The sequence below is a fragment of the Morone saxatilis genome, unplaced genomic scaffold (assembly GCF_004916995.1).
Source record: "Morone saxatilis isolate NCDOM2014 unplaced genomic scaffold, NCSU_SB_2.0 Contig20, whole genome shotgun sequence".
NCBI classification, from domain to species: domain Eukaryota; kingdom Metazoa; phylum Chordata; class Actinopteri; family Moronidae; genus Morone; species Morone saxatilis.
The window spans coordinates 3,268,964-3,284,292 of record NW_023339763.1 but is presented as its reverse complement, the minus strand read 5'-3'; the positions used below and the strand labels follow the sequence as shown (position 1 = coordinate 3,284,292).

Here is a 15,329-nt window from a genome sequence, read left to right as displayed (position 1 = left end):
CGCCACCACAGCCGCCACTCCAGTCCTCATCCCACATCTGGAGCCACCCAAAAACACCAGTGCCACACCAGCTGCTGCCATCGCACCAAACGGTCTGGTCGGCCAGGAGATGGCAGCGCCGGACGATGACGAAGACGACCTGTTAGGTGTCACAGACCTAGTGGACTACGTCTGCAATAACGAAGACTTGTAAAAACACAATGTTGTACTGTTTCTTTTTTTTTTTTTTGTGGTATTGTATTTTTATATTGCTTAACTTTATTATTCCCCCCCCCTTTCGTCTCACCAACACTTCCTCGCCATCCTTTTTACTCGCGTCATCTGGAGCTAGAGCCTCGGCAGTCTCTGCTACGGTAAGAACTGGATCCCTGTCACCAGTCTAACGCTGTCCCTGTGGGATTGTATAAGGGCACCAAACTCTCTTTTGGTTTGGTAATAATCCGTTTACTTGCACACCAACCGCATCATCCAGCTCCACTGCCAAACCTCCTGCTCTCCTCTTTCAGAACGTGTCTCACATCGTCCCGTTTTTGTTTTAGTTTTGTTGCATCGAAGATTTCTACAAATTTTAGCTCCTGTTCTCGTCGACGGAAAATTGGCACTGACATTGTTTACGAAGAGGGGAGATGGTTAAAGATCGCCTATTTGAAAAGAGTAAAATAAATCATTCCGTAATTGATCTGAAGTTTTGGAGGCATCTGTTAAAAATGAATCCTGGGTTTTTTTACATTTGAATCCGTTAGATTAAAGGAATAGTTTGACATTTTGGGAAAAGTACTTGATACCACTTCAAAGGCATCTATCCGATATGTCCAAACCACTGCGGCAAAAGTATTCCCAAATGGAGAGTTTCAGGGTGATTTTAAAACATCAGAGGGCGCGTTGAGCCAGTCAACCCACGAAAATGCAGATATTCATACATTTGGAAACACCAGCATTGATGTGTTTCATCACAGTCGGTCGTATCATTTAGTTTAAACACATGTTCCTCTTTTAAAGCCGCTAGTTTCTGTATGCTGAGCCCAACAGCAGCAGACAGTCGGTCTGTAACGCCCAAAACCACCAGATTTTAGCCATTTTAGCACCGATAGTTGTACTTGAGGAAAGTTCTGATGTTCATACGGTTTACAATTATATTTTTGGACACAATCGTAGCATAAAAATATGATACCAGCACATCCTTAGTTCATACAGAGTCCGCCTAGAAACGCCTCTGTGGCTCACGAACTACCACGTTATGTCTGTATAATGTTTGTATAAATGTTACTTCACAGACAGTTTTATTAATTTAAATAATGGGCAGAGCCAGATTAGCTGTTTCCTCTTGTTTCCACTCTTTATGCCAAGGTACGCTTCGATTATCTAATCTAACTCCAGAAAGAGTATTTCCCAAAATGTCCAAACATTTGCTTTAAACTGTTCTATATATAAATATATACACATATATATATTTATATAATTCGAAGCTTCAGATGAGAATATTTATTCCTGTTGAATAACCTTCTAGACTAATAACCAGTCGACCAACGTTGGTTTGTCAGCCCTCCCCTCGAACTCTTTTTGTTACAGCAGCTTTTGTATATTGTAAACATATAATTATTTTAACTGTGTGTTGCCGTCAGTATCAATGGTGAACTCCCGGTTTATTTTTGTTTGAGTACTCTTGTTCGTTTCGGGGAAACAAAATCAGAAGTAGAAAAGTCTCGTCCCTCCTAATCTTGAGATCTAATCTAGTTTCCTCTTATTACATTTATTATTTGTCATCTCTTTTTTTTAAATAATGTATTTTATTTTTTGTATATCTAAACTTTTATTTGTTGTCTCTGAGCGAAATGTAAAGTGTCTTATTTTCTTTGTACATTTCATAGGAGGTTCAAAAACCTGCAGACTCGTTGCTTTTAACGGAAATAACACTAAGCTCCAAAACCCTCTGTTTTTTTTATTTTTATTATTATTTTTATTTCATATTCTACTTCCTTTTATCTTCCTGCATACAAAAAACAACATTTCTATTCACAATTCTCTATTTTCATAATCATGAGTTGACATTCGGGTCGGGTTGCAGTCGACTGACAACTTTTAAAGACCTCAAACAAAGATGGAGATTTGCGGAAAAATTGCAAAAAGAAACTTAGTGGAATAATTTTGAAGTGAAAGTCGGGATGCAGTTTTTGAATACGGAGTGGGATGGACGGAAAAAACAAACAAACAAACAAACCAATGACTTCACTGACCTCTGCTGGAACCAGTCTGTGTGTATATCTGTAGTTTTTGCTGTAATATATTTAGAGGCATTTTTTTAATCATGGAAAAATATATTGGGCAATTCTTTGGGATTGCATGAGTTTCTAATAGTTTTTTTTTGTAGGGAAGTAATATTGGCACAACTTGTTTTTGTTTTGGTTTTTTTTGTAAGAAAACCAGAAAACTTTGGCATGTTTTTTTTAAAGGATTTAATGACCTGTTGCATCAGTGCTGAAGGACTTGTGAAGTAGATGCTGCAGGATTAATCTCATCGTTCGCAGTGAAACTGCATAGGATGGCATGACCTACTAAAGGTTACAGAAGCTCGGGGAGAGAAAAGGATTATCGTAGAGAGAGAGAGAGAGAGAGAGAGAAGGGAAAAAATAAAAAATCTAGGACAGCTGAATCTGATTTTAAGAGGAGAAATGAGGCCTGTTTGTAAAATATTTTGTAAATTAGTCTCAGCATGGTCTTCACAGAGGATAAACCACTCTATTTATCATACCGTTTTTTGATACCGGCTACGGCCAAAAACATGACTTCCAAAACAAAACCCATACGTGCTGCTCGCAGTGCACACAGCTTAGGCTTCTATACACAATATTTAGCTTTTAGATTATAGTTGGACAGAATATAGAAAGAAAAATAAACCCCAATTCAAAATGTAATAGGTGTGTGTGAATGTGTGTGTGTGTGTGGGTCGGGTCAGAGTAAAGGAATGTCTTATGTGCTGTATGTAACCCTGTTTTAAAAAAGCTCCACGGAGATGAGGAGAATGTATTATTATTATGAAATAAAACCTGTAGCAAGACCCTGCACGGGAGAGGAGGGGGAAATAAAGGCTGCGATAGGATTAAGGGAGGAAGTCGGTGCCAATGACTGAAGTGTTAACAGAGTTTTCCTATTTACCTCATGATGAATCTGGGAGGAAAGACACCCTGTCCACTGTGTATAGATGCTCGTAGACCGGTTGTTGGTGTTTTGTCAGCTCCTTTTTTTTTTTTTTGTTAACTTTACTGTTATTTCTTATGAATCTGATCTTGTACATTTGTCATAATAAAATGGGTTTCAAGCCTCATGTCGCCCTGTTTTAAGTTTGCTTTTGATTTGGAAAGGTGACTTTGAATATCGTTAATATATTTAATGCATTAAATGCCGGATTTCACGGCAGTTTTTCTAAATAATGTGCTTTTTTTAGGCAACTTTTTGCAGTGAAATTGGTTGAAATAGATGCGATTTGTTTTTATTTACAATTATTACATGTAGTAACTTAAATACTTACACATTTTTTAACAATATGTTTATTTAGTTTTCAACATTTTATAAAAAATAAGAAAAAATAAATATATTCTAACTCGTATACTTATATCCCTTATACTTATACCCTAAATATCCAGCATTGTATGAAGCATACACCTGGTATATACATAGATACTTATAATTTAATTAACAACCAATATTGATCGATTAAGCATAAATAATATAAAAAAGGGACCGTCTGTAGATCGCCCTTCCATGCTTTCAAACGTTTGTTTTCAACCAGTCATTCAGACAGTGAAGGCAGCAGTAATCCTGGTGTGTGTCAGATGAGCTTGGATTGACCTGCACATAAGCAGACAGCTCAAATCCACACGAGACCAGAGCCAGAAGTGTAAAGCCACAGCATCACCAGCAGCAGGCTTCTTCTGTCAACGTGATGGAAAAGATTCTGTAAGTCATTATAATGATAAATAAACGACAATATTTAAACTTAATATATCAGAATAATGAGTTATTATTTCCACATTATGACTTAGTATTTCAAAATATTTAGAAACGTCATTATTTTAACTAAATATCTAAAAATAATGAGTTATTATCTCAACATAATTACTTAGTATTTCAAAATAATGACTAAGCATCTCAAGATAATTACTTATCTTAAAATAATGACATTTCAAAATGAGAAACTTTCTACATTGTTTAACTTAATATCTCAAAATAATGACAAACTTTCTCAATATTTTAACTAAATATAAAAAAAAATGAGTTATGTCAAAGTAATGACTTAGTATCTCAGAATATTTAGAAACGTTCTCATTATTTTGAGATACCAAGTCAATATTTCAGGGAAAGTTTCTCATTATAACGACTTACAGAATAATTTTTTCCTTTCACATTGGCAGAACCGGGCTTCCATAAACAGCAGCAGCTGTAAAGAAACAGCAGGTTTATAGTTGTTGTCCAAACAGTTCCCTCTGACTGCCAGTAGAGGCTGTCAGCGTGCATCAGGCCCAGTGAAGCAGCATGTTGCAGCTCCACATCAACGCCCTCTCATGTCTGTCATATGTTGTTTATGTGTTGAATGTTCTGCGTGCTGCAGAGGGAACAGAGGAGCTCTTATTTGGTATTCAGCTGAGTCAGGGCGAGATGGGGGGGACGAGGAGAGGGCACAAAGGTCACATTGTGTAACAGATACCATACAGGCCAAAGTACCAAGTGCTCTGGAGGTGGACAGCTTTTTGTTTTTGGGGATTATCCAAACCTCCTCTGGGGACTACAAATGAGATTAACCTGGTTTATGTTTTGTACTTTTTTGTGTCGTTTGTTCAGATGTTCTGATTTTAAGACACAAATTTCTTACAAAGCAAAACTGTTTAAAGTAAAAAGTAATATATATTTTATTTCATGGCACTCAAAGGTCCTATCTAGAGGCAGTGTTTGGTTTGTCTGTCGATAAAATCAGCTCATTTAAAGGTAACAAAAACAAGAGGATTAATAAATTCAGGTGATTACACACTAATAAAAACACAGCTGTCAACATTATATTCCATTTCTGGCAAAAGAGCCTCCTTAACGTTACACCCGGGACCTTTAAGGCAGGGTGTAGTCTGGAGACATTTATATAACTGATGAAGGAATGGTTACTGTCCAGTATAACCGGTATGGAGACATGTGGAGTGAGCAAATATTAGTTAGGAGTTGTAGATTTAGAACCAGTGAGGATTATCTCAGTTTTAAAACTGTTGTATTTTAGCTTCATCAATATCTGTAAACAGCACTTAACAGACAGTAAGGATCACCTGGTGACAATAAAATAGCATAGTACCAGTACCAGTCTCCCCAACTTAGCATGACTTGAACTTCCTAGCAAATGGCGACTTTATTTCTAAAAAGCAACTAGCGAATATTTAATGATTTATTCAGACCTTTAGGTCAAAGACACAGTGTACAGCTCTTCTGACAACAGGTCTCTCCCTCTCCTCTTGGGGAGGCAGTCAGTAAGTGTGGAACAAAGATAATATAGTTAACTAAAAAACTGAAACCAGGTGTGAAAAATAATTTGTAAGTTAACTGAAATGAAATAAAAACTAGACTAGTAAAAAACAAAAACAAACTGAGTCCTTAAAACTAACTAAAATAAAATAATATACAGGAAAAAATGTCTTTAGTTTTAATCTTTTGTCAGTTCGGTCAAATGTGTCAACACAACAAGAACAAAGATGCATTAGTTCATATGTTTACTGACACTGTGAGTCAATGTGTTTGTATTGTAATAATGAACTTCTTAAATATTGTTCCCTAACAAATACCCCCATATTATATTATATTATAATAAAACACAACTAATAAGAACTAAACATTTTTGAAGAGCAGTCGAAACATTTCAATTAAAAATAAGTTTAAAAAAGAATTACACACAACACAAGAAATGACAATCACGAATGTGTAACTTTTCCAAATATATACGTTTTTAATCAAAATATTTCACACATGATTATTAGAAATGAGTTTAATTACAACACTATACAAAACCTCTTGTTGAAAAACACACAGGCTACATTAAGCTTCACATTCTTAAGAGTCACTAGTATCCCTCTGAGAAACAAAAAAACTCATCTTCATCCAGACTCCAGAGGTAATAAAGTTGTAAATTAATTTGTCCGTTGTTTACAGAAAAAAAAAGATCCAACACAAACATTACACAAGCATACTTTTAACTCTCTGTCCGAGATAAATGATCAGCTTAACCGACATAGTCAGACGTGATTTATGCAGGAAAAGATTCGGCAGTAAAAAGCTTTGGTCATCCAAACTTAAGAGGGGAAAAAAGGAAACTTTAAATAATGTCTCCTTTGACCCATTTGTTTTTTTTTACATTATAAAAGTGTGCCAGCAACATTTTGGTGTAGTTACAAACATCTGAACGTGTGACGCTTTCACAACCATGCACAATACACCCACATTAATCCAACTAAAAACAAACCAAAGCACCAAACATCTGTGCTGTTTCATAAATTCATAGAGAAAATACGTAAAATTAAGAGGTTGTAATGTCATATTAAACATTTATATTCCCCTAATTCTCTCTGTGAGCTTTGGTTAATTTGTTTGCATTCAAACTTGCGACAAAAGTGCTTCCAACTGTTGCTGGCGTCTCACGTAATGTTGTGATGGGTAGGTAGCATAATAATAAGAGTATAATGAGTGAGTTAGCTGTGGTCTGCAACCCGAGTCTCTCTATTTGTTTACATTTTGGACAATTGCCACTATTATTAGAAGTCTCTGCATCGTATCCATGGATGCATACAGGCAGCTATTACTAGGAAGGAAAAGTTAAATTAGTTCTATAATGAGTCTTTGTTTCTAGTTCAAAGCAGATTTATACGTTAAATTAACAACGGACACCGTCGTTTTTCCTTCAACTGCGGCTCCAGAAGTCCTGGTCCTCTTTGTGCTACAACGAAAAAGCCTACAAATGTTCAATATGTATTACGTTGCAATCATTGTGCGGTCGTTGACAAGGTGAACTCACATTACAGTAAAAGTGTTTGTGTGACAACAGGGACTCCAGGCTATGGCACATGAACAAGTTATAAGTGGACTTCCCGTGCAGCCTTCTTTAGGCGTTAATGACAAAAGGGAAACTAAAAACGCTGCTACTGTGTCTTCTGTTTCTGGGCAGCAGGGACCTCCAGCCCAATCGTACTCTTTCCAGAGAGGAAAGGGATAATCTTCTCGAACAGCAGGATGCAGCTCGCCATGCCTGAGGACACACACACACAAACGGGAACCAATCAGGTGCTTGCAAAGATATTTTAGGTTAAATAAAAGAAGCAAAAAAAGTATTGCCAAGAGTTAGACGAGAAGATTGATCCGTTAATTATGAAGCTGAGACTGGAAACTTCTCGCTTATCAAAAAGGTAAAAGATGAGTTATGGAAGTACGTTTTTACTCCTAGAAAATGTTTAAAGTCTTAAACTATTTCCTTCACAATAAACACTCAGACTGGAAGCCACCTGTTCACCTCCTTACCTAAAACTGGTCCCAGCCAGTACACGAAGCAGTACTCCAGGTAGGTGTGGCCGCTGCAGGGGAACTGGACGGAGAAGGCCAGGACGGGGTTAAAAACAGCTCCTGAAATACTTCCACCTGCACACAGAGAGAGAGAGAGAAAGAGAAAGAGAAAGAAAGAGCAGAGTCTGAGTCTGAAACACTGAACGACATCTAACGGACTGGGAAACAGCTCGTATCCAGATTTTGGTTTCTTCTGCACTCTAACCTCCTAATAATTACAGCATATTGGCACAATATCAACGTTTACAAAGGTCATTAAAACTAGATTTTGACTCAAACTCAGTATTAAGGGACATTTCAATTAATTATGAGCTTAAGGCGACTAATAAATACCACAAACCTACTGACATACAGCCAATGTATAGTTCCCTGTTACCCGGTTGATAATCCAGACTTGTGTATGTGTGGTCAATATGATCACTGACAATTGATCCGTCTGTGCCGATCAGTATAACTATTGGTGAGCCTCGAGATTGCTTTCATTAAAGTATGTTGTTAGTTCTCGATACATTCAGTGTGTTTGTCTATAAATGGTGTCATTTGTTACTGTTTTATTCACACATGTTCATTGTGATGTGTTAGTGTATATTTGTGTACTAGTGAACTGAGTGGACCCCAGGAAGAATAACAGCTGTTATGCTAAAAAAAAATCCAACTATTTACATACAGCAAAAGACTTTATATTGTTGTATTTTTTTATTTTACTATTTTAATTGTATTCTTTTGTATTATTATATTTTTTATTTTACTGTATTGTATGATTATTTATATTTTTACTCTTTTTTATCTCATGTACTTTTGACTTATTTCACTTGTTCAGTGCTATAAAAATATAATTCTTGTTGTTTATTTATTTTAAATTATCTGTTTGGGTTCTTCTCTTTTTTTAAATGTAGTTTTTTTTAACATTTGAAAAACCAAATCAACTCAAATAAATCAGATCAAACACTTTCATCCTGTGTTAATTAACACACCTGTGCAAACCACAGCGGTGATGACCGCGGCGATGAACGGAGCGCGAAGTACTTCGTCCAGCTTGTGGACATGCATGGCCGCAGCTTGGACAACGAAAGCGCAGGCCAGCTCGACGGCAGCGGCCTCCAGTAAAGTCCCACCGAGGGGGTCGAAGCACCGGAACCCGAACCTCTGGTGCCTGATGTGGACGTCGGAAAGGCCCAGCGACCACACGGACGCGGCGAAGTACTGCGCGGCGACCGCGGCGGCGAACTGGCAGGCTATCACGACGACCGCGGCTCGGACGCTTCTGGTCCCGCGGCAAACGCTCTCCAGAGCCCCGCCGGGGTTACACGTCGCCTCCCGGAAAGTTATCAGGTGGATGACCGTCATGGTGTAGGTGAAGGCGAGGGCGACAGGCAGCCCCAGCCGGGCAGCTTCGCCCAGGAGTTTGAGTTCGTGAGTGCAGCTGCAGAGCTGGAAGGTGGACGCCGCTTCCAGCAGGTAGATCCAATAAGCTCCGGGCGAAAGACGCGCTGCCGCCCGGCGGGTCGCCTCGCTGAGGAGCACCGCGGCTCCCAACACCGCCACGGAAACGTACAGGTCGGTCATTTCTCCGGTTGTTCAGACGGTTTGGACCTCGAGGGGCAAACTGTTCCTCCCGACGGGGGCAACTTCACTTTAAGGAGTTACCTTCTCTCCTTTTCGACGTCGAAGTCCGGTTGATCCACGCTGCCGCGGCCGCGTCAAACGGCCCGCTGTGAAACGGGAAGCGAGGCGATTCAGCCTTCAAAATAAAATCAGATTCAAAGGGGATTTATTGGTATGAGACAGATGTTTACATTACAAAGCAACTGTAAAATATGTACAATAGGAAATACTACTACGACATTAATACTGCTAATAACAACAACATAAATAATATAAATAATAATTAACTTAATTTTACATTTTGGACATTTAGAGCATTGAAAAACTTTAATTTGTTTAAAGAAATGTTCCTTATATTCATGGTGGTACTGTTGGGTCTCTGTAAATGTTAAAAGGAGTTAGATCTAGACCTGCTCTATTTGAATAAGTGTACGTGGATAACTTCTGTTATGAATTGACCTATACAGATAAAATTGAATTGAATTATATTATTGAACGTGTTACATTGTAGGAGGAAGTGCATCTCTTTTGGTTGCCAAGATATTTTTGTGTTTCTATTTCTGCTCACTGAGCTTGTACTTGTTTACGATCTGTCTCTGTTTTCTATCTCCAACAGTAGAGATATTGAGCCAATTATGGTAGTCACTTTTTTAAGAGTTGATTAACCCGAATAAAAAGACATTTTGGGCTTAACTCAAGTTGTATGCATGTAGTTTCAGATTTTACTCAAGTTATACAGGATAAGTCTGGTGATATTTCCTATTAAAGACCAAAACCAGCAATTAATTGATTCTACTAACTACTACTAATTTTTGCTGCTGTAAATACTCTCAACTGAGCACAAAATGTGTATTAATCCACAGCTGAAAGTAGTCCCACACAAATACACCTTTCACAATAAGAAAAATATAGAACAATTTAAGATATCTATATTTCTTTCTGCCTCTAACATAATACAATTAAAGCACTAAAAATTGCACGCACACAAATATATACCAATAAATATAACAACAAAATAGTCCCTCTAGAAACTGTGGGTTTTATTTTGGAGGTTGTAAGAGGAAATGCTGTTATTGGCAGTAAAGTGCTTGATGCTTGTATTGTTGAGGGGTGGTGCACACATCCTGGGAGTGTCTGCAGCTAAAGTTTCAGTTTGATGACTGCAGGAGGGAGAATATGCAAAGAAATCAGGGTTGTTTTAGACATCACACTTTTATTACTTTCTACTTTTCTGTACTTCAGCAGATTTTAAATGAAGCAGAGGTTGAACACATGACTTGTAGCATGTGTTCACAACCCTGTACAGTAGGGTAAACAATGTAGGGATTGTTGTTCTAAAGTAATCAAATTATCTAAATTAAGTGCATTAACACAGTAGAAATCTTACGTAAGAATACCCTTTTTTCCAGATATCCATCCACTTGTTTACATTTTTCTCTACCGGTCAGATAAATGGCTTCTAGAAACTTGTTTTCTGCTGCAGTAAAAAATAAAATGGCTTATTCACAAGTTTAAAATACGTTCTGGACATTAATGGATAATTACAGCTAAAACAAGAAGATACTATAATGAAGGTTGTGCTGCAAATTTATTTTGGTATTTGTGTTTTTATGTTTGCAATTTACAGTTGCAGTTCAAGGTTTCTCAAAAGCTGAACAAATTAGATTTAATTAGGTAATTTATTAAACTCCACAGGGGCTGAGGTGGCAAACATATAAAAGATTAACCTTTTTTAAGTAGTAGTACAGATACTTGTGTACTGTCTGAAATTTACTCAGTATAAAAGTAAAATGTGTTTTTCTAAAGGAGACTTTTACCGACTGTTTCTGTGCAAAAAGTCTCTTGTCTGTTTCGTCTTGTTACAGCGTCTTTAAATGTAAAAAAAGAAGTTATAATAATAAATTGATCACTCAAAAATGCATTAAAATTAAATGTAACAAGCCTGTTTTGAAACTGTAAGGAGTAGAAAGTACAGATATTTGTGTAAAATATATTGTGATGCTCCTGCAAATGGAACCAAAACAGAAAGTACTGTCACTTTCCATTTGAGGCTGTTTGTCTTTGTTGATGGATGAGGCAACAATAAAGTTTTTGTGGAAACTACAGTTTCACTGACTGAAGATGAAACCGAAGGCAAAATCTTCCAAAACAGTCAAGAGGTGAAGCTGAGGAGGTCATTATTCATCTTATTATTAAAACTAAACAAAAACTAGGTGTGTAAGAAAGATGTTAGTTTACTGAAATAAAAATTAAACTTGAGTTAACGGGACCTCGCAGCCGGCGTGGTCGGGGTGTGCTGCGGCCGCGTCATGTGCGATCGTAATACACGCGGACCACAACATGAAAATTTCACATAAATCAGATCAAAATAGCCACGCAGCGCTTACTTCCTGTTACCAGTAGGTGGCGCTCTCACTATATCTGAATATTGTCATCCGTGCAACCCGCCCACGTGTCTCAGGCGGCAGACTCGCCTTGCAAAACACCACATGAATTTCTCATTGGATAACGGTCACCGACGTTATGAGTACTATCTTTTTAAAAGCATCTTCTGACCAATTAAAGCTGATCTAATCAACCTGTAAGAAGGAGCAGTATAAAACATATATCTTCCTGTTGCCAGTAGGGGGCGCTATGACCATAAGTTAATGTTGACATTTTCAGTGCAAAACTAATCACACACCAAGCCAGAATTTATTTTCACGTTAAAATTTGAGGTAAAGTTTAAAATCATTATGTTGTAATCAACATTACAAAAATTATTAGTTCATAATGTTAGAATAACCCTATAACCTTAATACCTACAAATATTTGCAGGCTTGCAGTTATTAAGTGGGATTATTGATTGACAATATTATTCTCCTTAAAATCCTGACGTTTATTTTTGAATTTCTGTTTTCGCGCCCTTTTAACAGTGTCAGATACGCGAGATCTGCACCGGCGGCAATTCAAATTAACCCGGGCTCCCGGATCCGGACATTTTTGGATTTGCAGAGAAGAAATAAGTCGCTACTGCACATTGCTGTTGTTTTTCTACAGAAATGGCAAATAATATAAATAATAGCCCGACCCGGTTCCACACCGCCAATGACCCGGAGCTGGAGGCCATAAGAATGGACTTCCAGCTTGCGGCGGTAAGTATGAAACATGGTTCTGTATTGTTAGCATTGGTCCTGACTTTGGTTGAACATGCTAACGTTCAACATTAATGTTACGGATTTAAAGTAATGAAACGTCTAATTATTAATCTATGTTCATCCGTTAATAAGACCAATATCCTGCAGACTGCTTCCACACAAATTCAGCAACAAACTTATCCTATCACGTTATCGATTGTTTAAATTTATTTACTATTTATTTGAAACACTGCTGTTTAATTCAACTGAAGAAAATACTCTCTGGTTTGGATTCTCTGGTTCGATTATTATATTTTTAAGTTCGTTGAAGAGAGTTAATGTAGAGCGAGGGAGACTGCTGGGTGAGCTACATAGACTTTCAACGAGAGAGAGAGAGAGGCGCACTGCGCTGTTAAGGCAGTGTAATACAGAGACAATGAAGAAATGAATGAATGAATGTCAGCTCTACCTGCTGGGTTCCCGACATCCTGTTGTATGATGCATATATCAATCATGATATGTTTGATATGTACATTGGTTGTTTTTCTATTTGCAGTATGCGTGCATTGATCCAGAGCTCACGCGGGAAGAGGTTTACCGGCGAGTTAACCTCGCTCATGCCGGGGTCATGGGGCAGTTTATACGACAGATCCGCCTCTCGAGGGCCAGGGACCGGCGGGCAGAGCAGCAGGAGGCACACCTGAGGAGGCAGCTCCGGGAGGCCCTCCAACAGGTGGAGGACGTCCAGGTGTCCGCTGCCTTTGCTACGGGTTAGTGTTGGTGTTTTTTGTGGTTTTGCATGCTACAGATAATGTGTGTTTCTGTAATAATATACTAAATTATTATATAATTCACAAAAAAAAAAAACACAGAAGTCTGTAACTGTGAGGTTGGTTGGAGTTTTGCTGTTGGCTGATTTGTAGTTCAACTGTCATGTTACATGTTATTAAGAACAAATATCACTGGAACTGCAGATGAGGATTTAACATCCAACTGACCATAATTCAGGTTATTGAGTGAGTGAATGTGGAAGTGTGAATATATTTGTATCCTTTTTTTTTAAATAAAAATATTAATACAGTTGAAATAGTTTCTGTGGTTATTAAGCATTTAAAAGTTTTATAAAATAAGAGGTTAAGGGTTAACCCTAACACAGGATGAAAAAGTGTAAATGAACATCTATATTTGAGTCAGATCAGTTTCAGATGTCAAGATGTGTTCTGCTGTTTTGAAGGAATTTTTTGAATCTCGCCAGTATATAGGCTCTTGGTAAGCTAACAGTCGTTCTTGCTAGCACAATAACAGAGAGAGAGATACTGAGAGATTTGGAGATATACGTGCACACGCACATTCACCACTTTGAAAGCAGAGGATTTGTCTTCTATATTACAGCTCGAGGTCAGTTGTGGATTTGTTACACGTGTCATGGTAAGATTAATAAAGGTGAAATGCCACCAGAACGTTCAATGAACAATTTGAGTGTGCATGCCATTCCACCAGAATTGGCTTGTTTGAATAGTCTAGAACAGCATCTGATTGCTTTACATATACCGTTCAATGTCGGCATTTACCGTGAAAGGTGGGCAAATGGACGTACATTGGGCCGCGTAAACATTGGTTCCAGCTTATTGTGCAGACTGACAATTTGTTACCGCGTTCTAATATGGAGGGATCTTTGTTGTGTGTAAAACTGAAGCGTAAGCGAACCTATAAGGGTCATTATGAATATCAGTTTGTGGACACGATGCAAGCGCTGCAATATTTAAAACGTTCAAATATTCATTATAAAGATATAGTTTAATGAAGCCTGGCTAAATGAACTTTGTAGAGAAGAAGATAATAGAAAATAGATAAAGAAAAGGGCAGTGATAGTAAGGTAGAAAGTGGTGAAGCATCTATAGATGTAGGTGAAGATGATGAGCTTTTGCATGATAGACAGCAGCATTGTATGTTCCAGGATACATGTCTAATGCCTGTTGATGTTGGTCAGGAAGCGCTGGATCAGTATTTTGATAATGTTTTGAATCTGGCTCCAGCCGAAGGTAACTGTGAGACTGTTGTCACATAACACAAATGAAGCCAAATGCTTCCCTGTGTTGTTTCCGCAGGGGTGCAGTACTTACCAACTTAGAGAGCATGAATTTGATGATGGGTATCGTTTCCTTAGACCTATTAGAGGTACCACATCCTTTTGGCAGGGAGCGCAGCGTGACCTGTTGGCCTGTGTCCGTCAACTTGGCGTCCACGTGGTTTTGTTCGTTTTCCTCCGCTGATATGCAGTGGAAAAATCTTCTTTCTAGTACTTTGAAACAGGAAGGTATAACAGAAACCGCTGAAGATTTAGAGTGGGCAGATAGGTGTGATTTGTTGCGATGCAATCCTGTAACTGCGGCAAGAATGTTTGATTTTCGCTGGCATTGTTTTCTGAATGAGGTCCTGATGTCTCCGTCTCATCCAATTAGCAAAATTAAGGACTACTTTTATAGGGTTGAATTCCAGCAACGTGGTTCACCACATGTCCATTGCCTCTTTTGGATTGAAGATGCCCCAGTAATAAATAAAAACACAGACGAAAAAGTAGTTCAGTTCATTGATAGATATGTAACTTGTGAATTACCGTCGCGTCCAGAAGATGAAACGCTATTGGACATTGTTAAATCTGTGAACAATCATTCAAAGCGCATTCAAAAATCTTGGTAAAAAGAATACAACAATGTATGTCGTTTTTTAATTTTCCTAGGCCGCATCAGCTCAGGACATTTATATCTCATATTAATAAGAAAAGGAAGTGTGTAAGTGTAAGATAGATAATCAAGAAACATTAAACAATGTACATGTAAAAGTGTGGCAAAATCTGGACAATGAAAAAAGAGGTTGCATATAAAAAAATTTTTCCTTTCCTGACATTAGATGGCTCCTTGCGGATGACTCCCTAGCTTTGACACTGGGTAGAACAGATTGTTTGACAAATCAAACACTTCTGAAAATGGCATATAAAATCGTGTTGTAGAAAGACTGAGGTTTGTG

At 37.9% G+C, this 15,329-nt stretch overlaps 2 protein-coding genes across 3 annotated transcripts in view; one reads left to right on the top strand and one right to left on the bottom strand.

The window, feature by feature from the left end:
* The window catches only part of rsf1b.1 (remodeling and spacing factor 1b, tandem duplicate 1), a 16,232-nt gene extending 12,906 nt beyond the window's left edge, over positions 1-3,326 (top strand). For both annotated transcript variants that reach the window (XM_035666591.1, XM_035666590.1), the window contains one exon: positions 1-3,326. In XM_035666591.1, coding sequence (XP_035522484.1) covers positions 1-193 — 193 coding nt within the window. In that variant the 3' untranslated portion in view covers positions 194-3,326.
* A 2,641-nt stretch (positions 3,327-5,967) lies between these two features.
* LOC118331558 (aquaporin-11-like) lies at positions 5,968-9,294 on the bottom strand. Its single transcript, XM_035666589.1, has 3 exons — positions 8,556-9,294; positions 7,540-7,656; positions 5,968-7,270 (listed from the first exon to the last, which is right to left on the bottom strand). The coding sequence occupies exons 1-3, from the start codon at positions 9,145-9,147 to the stop codon at positions 7,164-7,166; spliced, it is 816 nt and encodes a 271-aa protein (XP_035522482.1). The 5' UTR covers positions 9,148-9,294; the 3' UTR covers positions 5,968-7,163.
* Between the last annotated feature and the right edge of the window lie 6,035 nt (positions 9,295-15,329).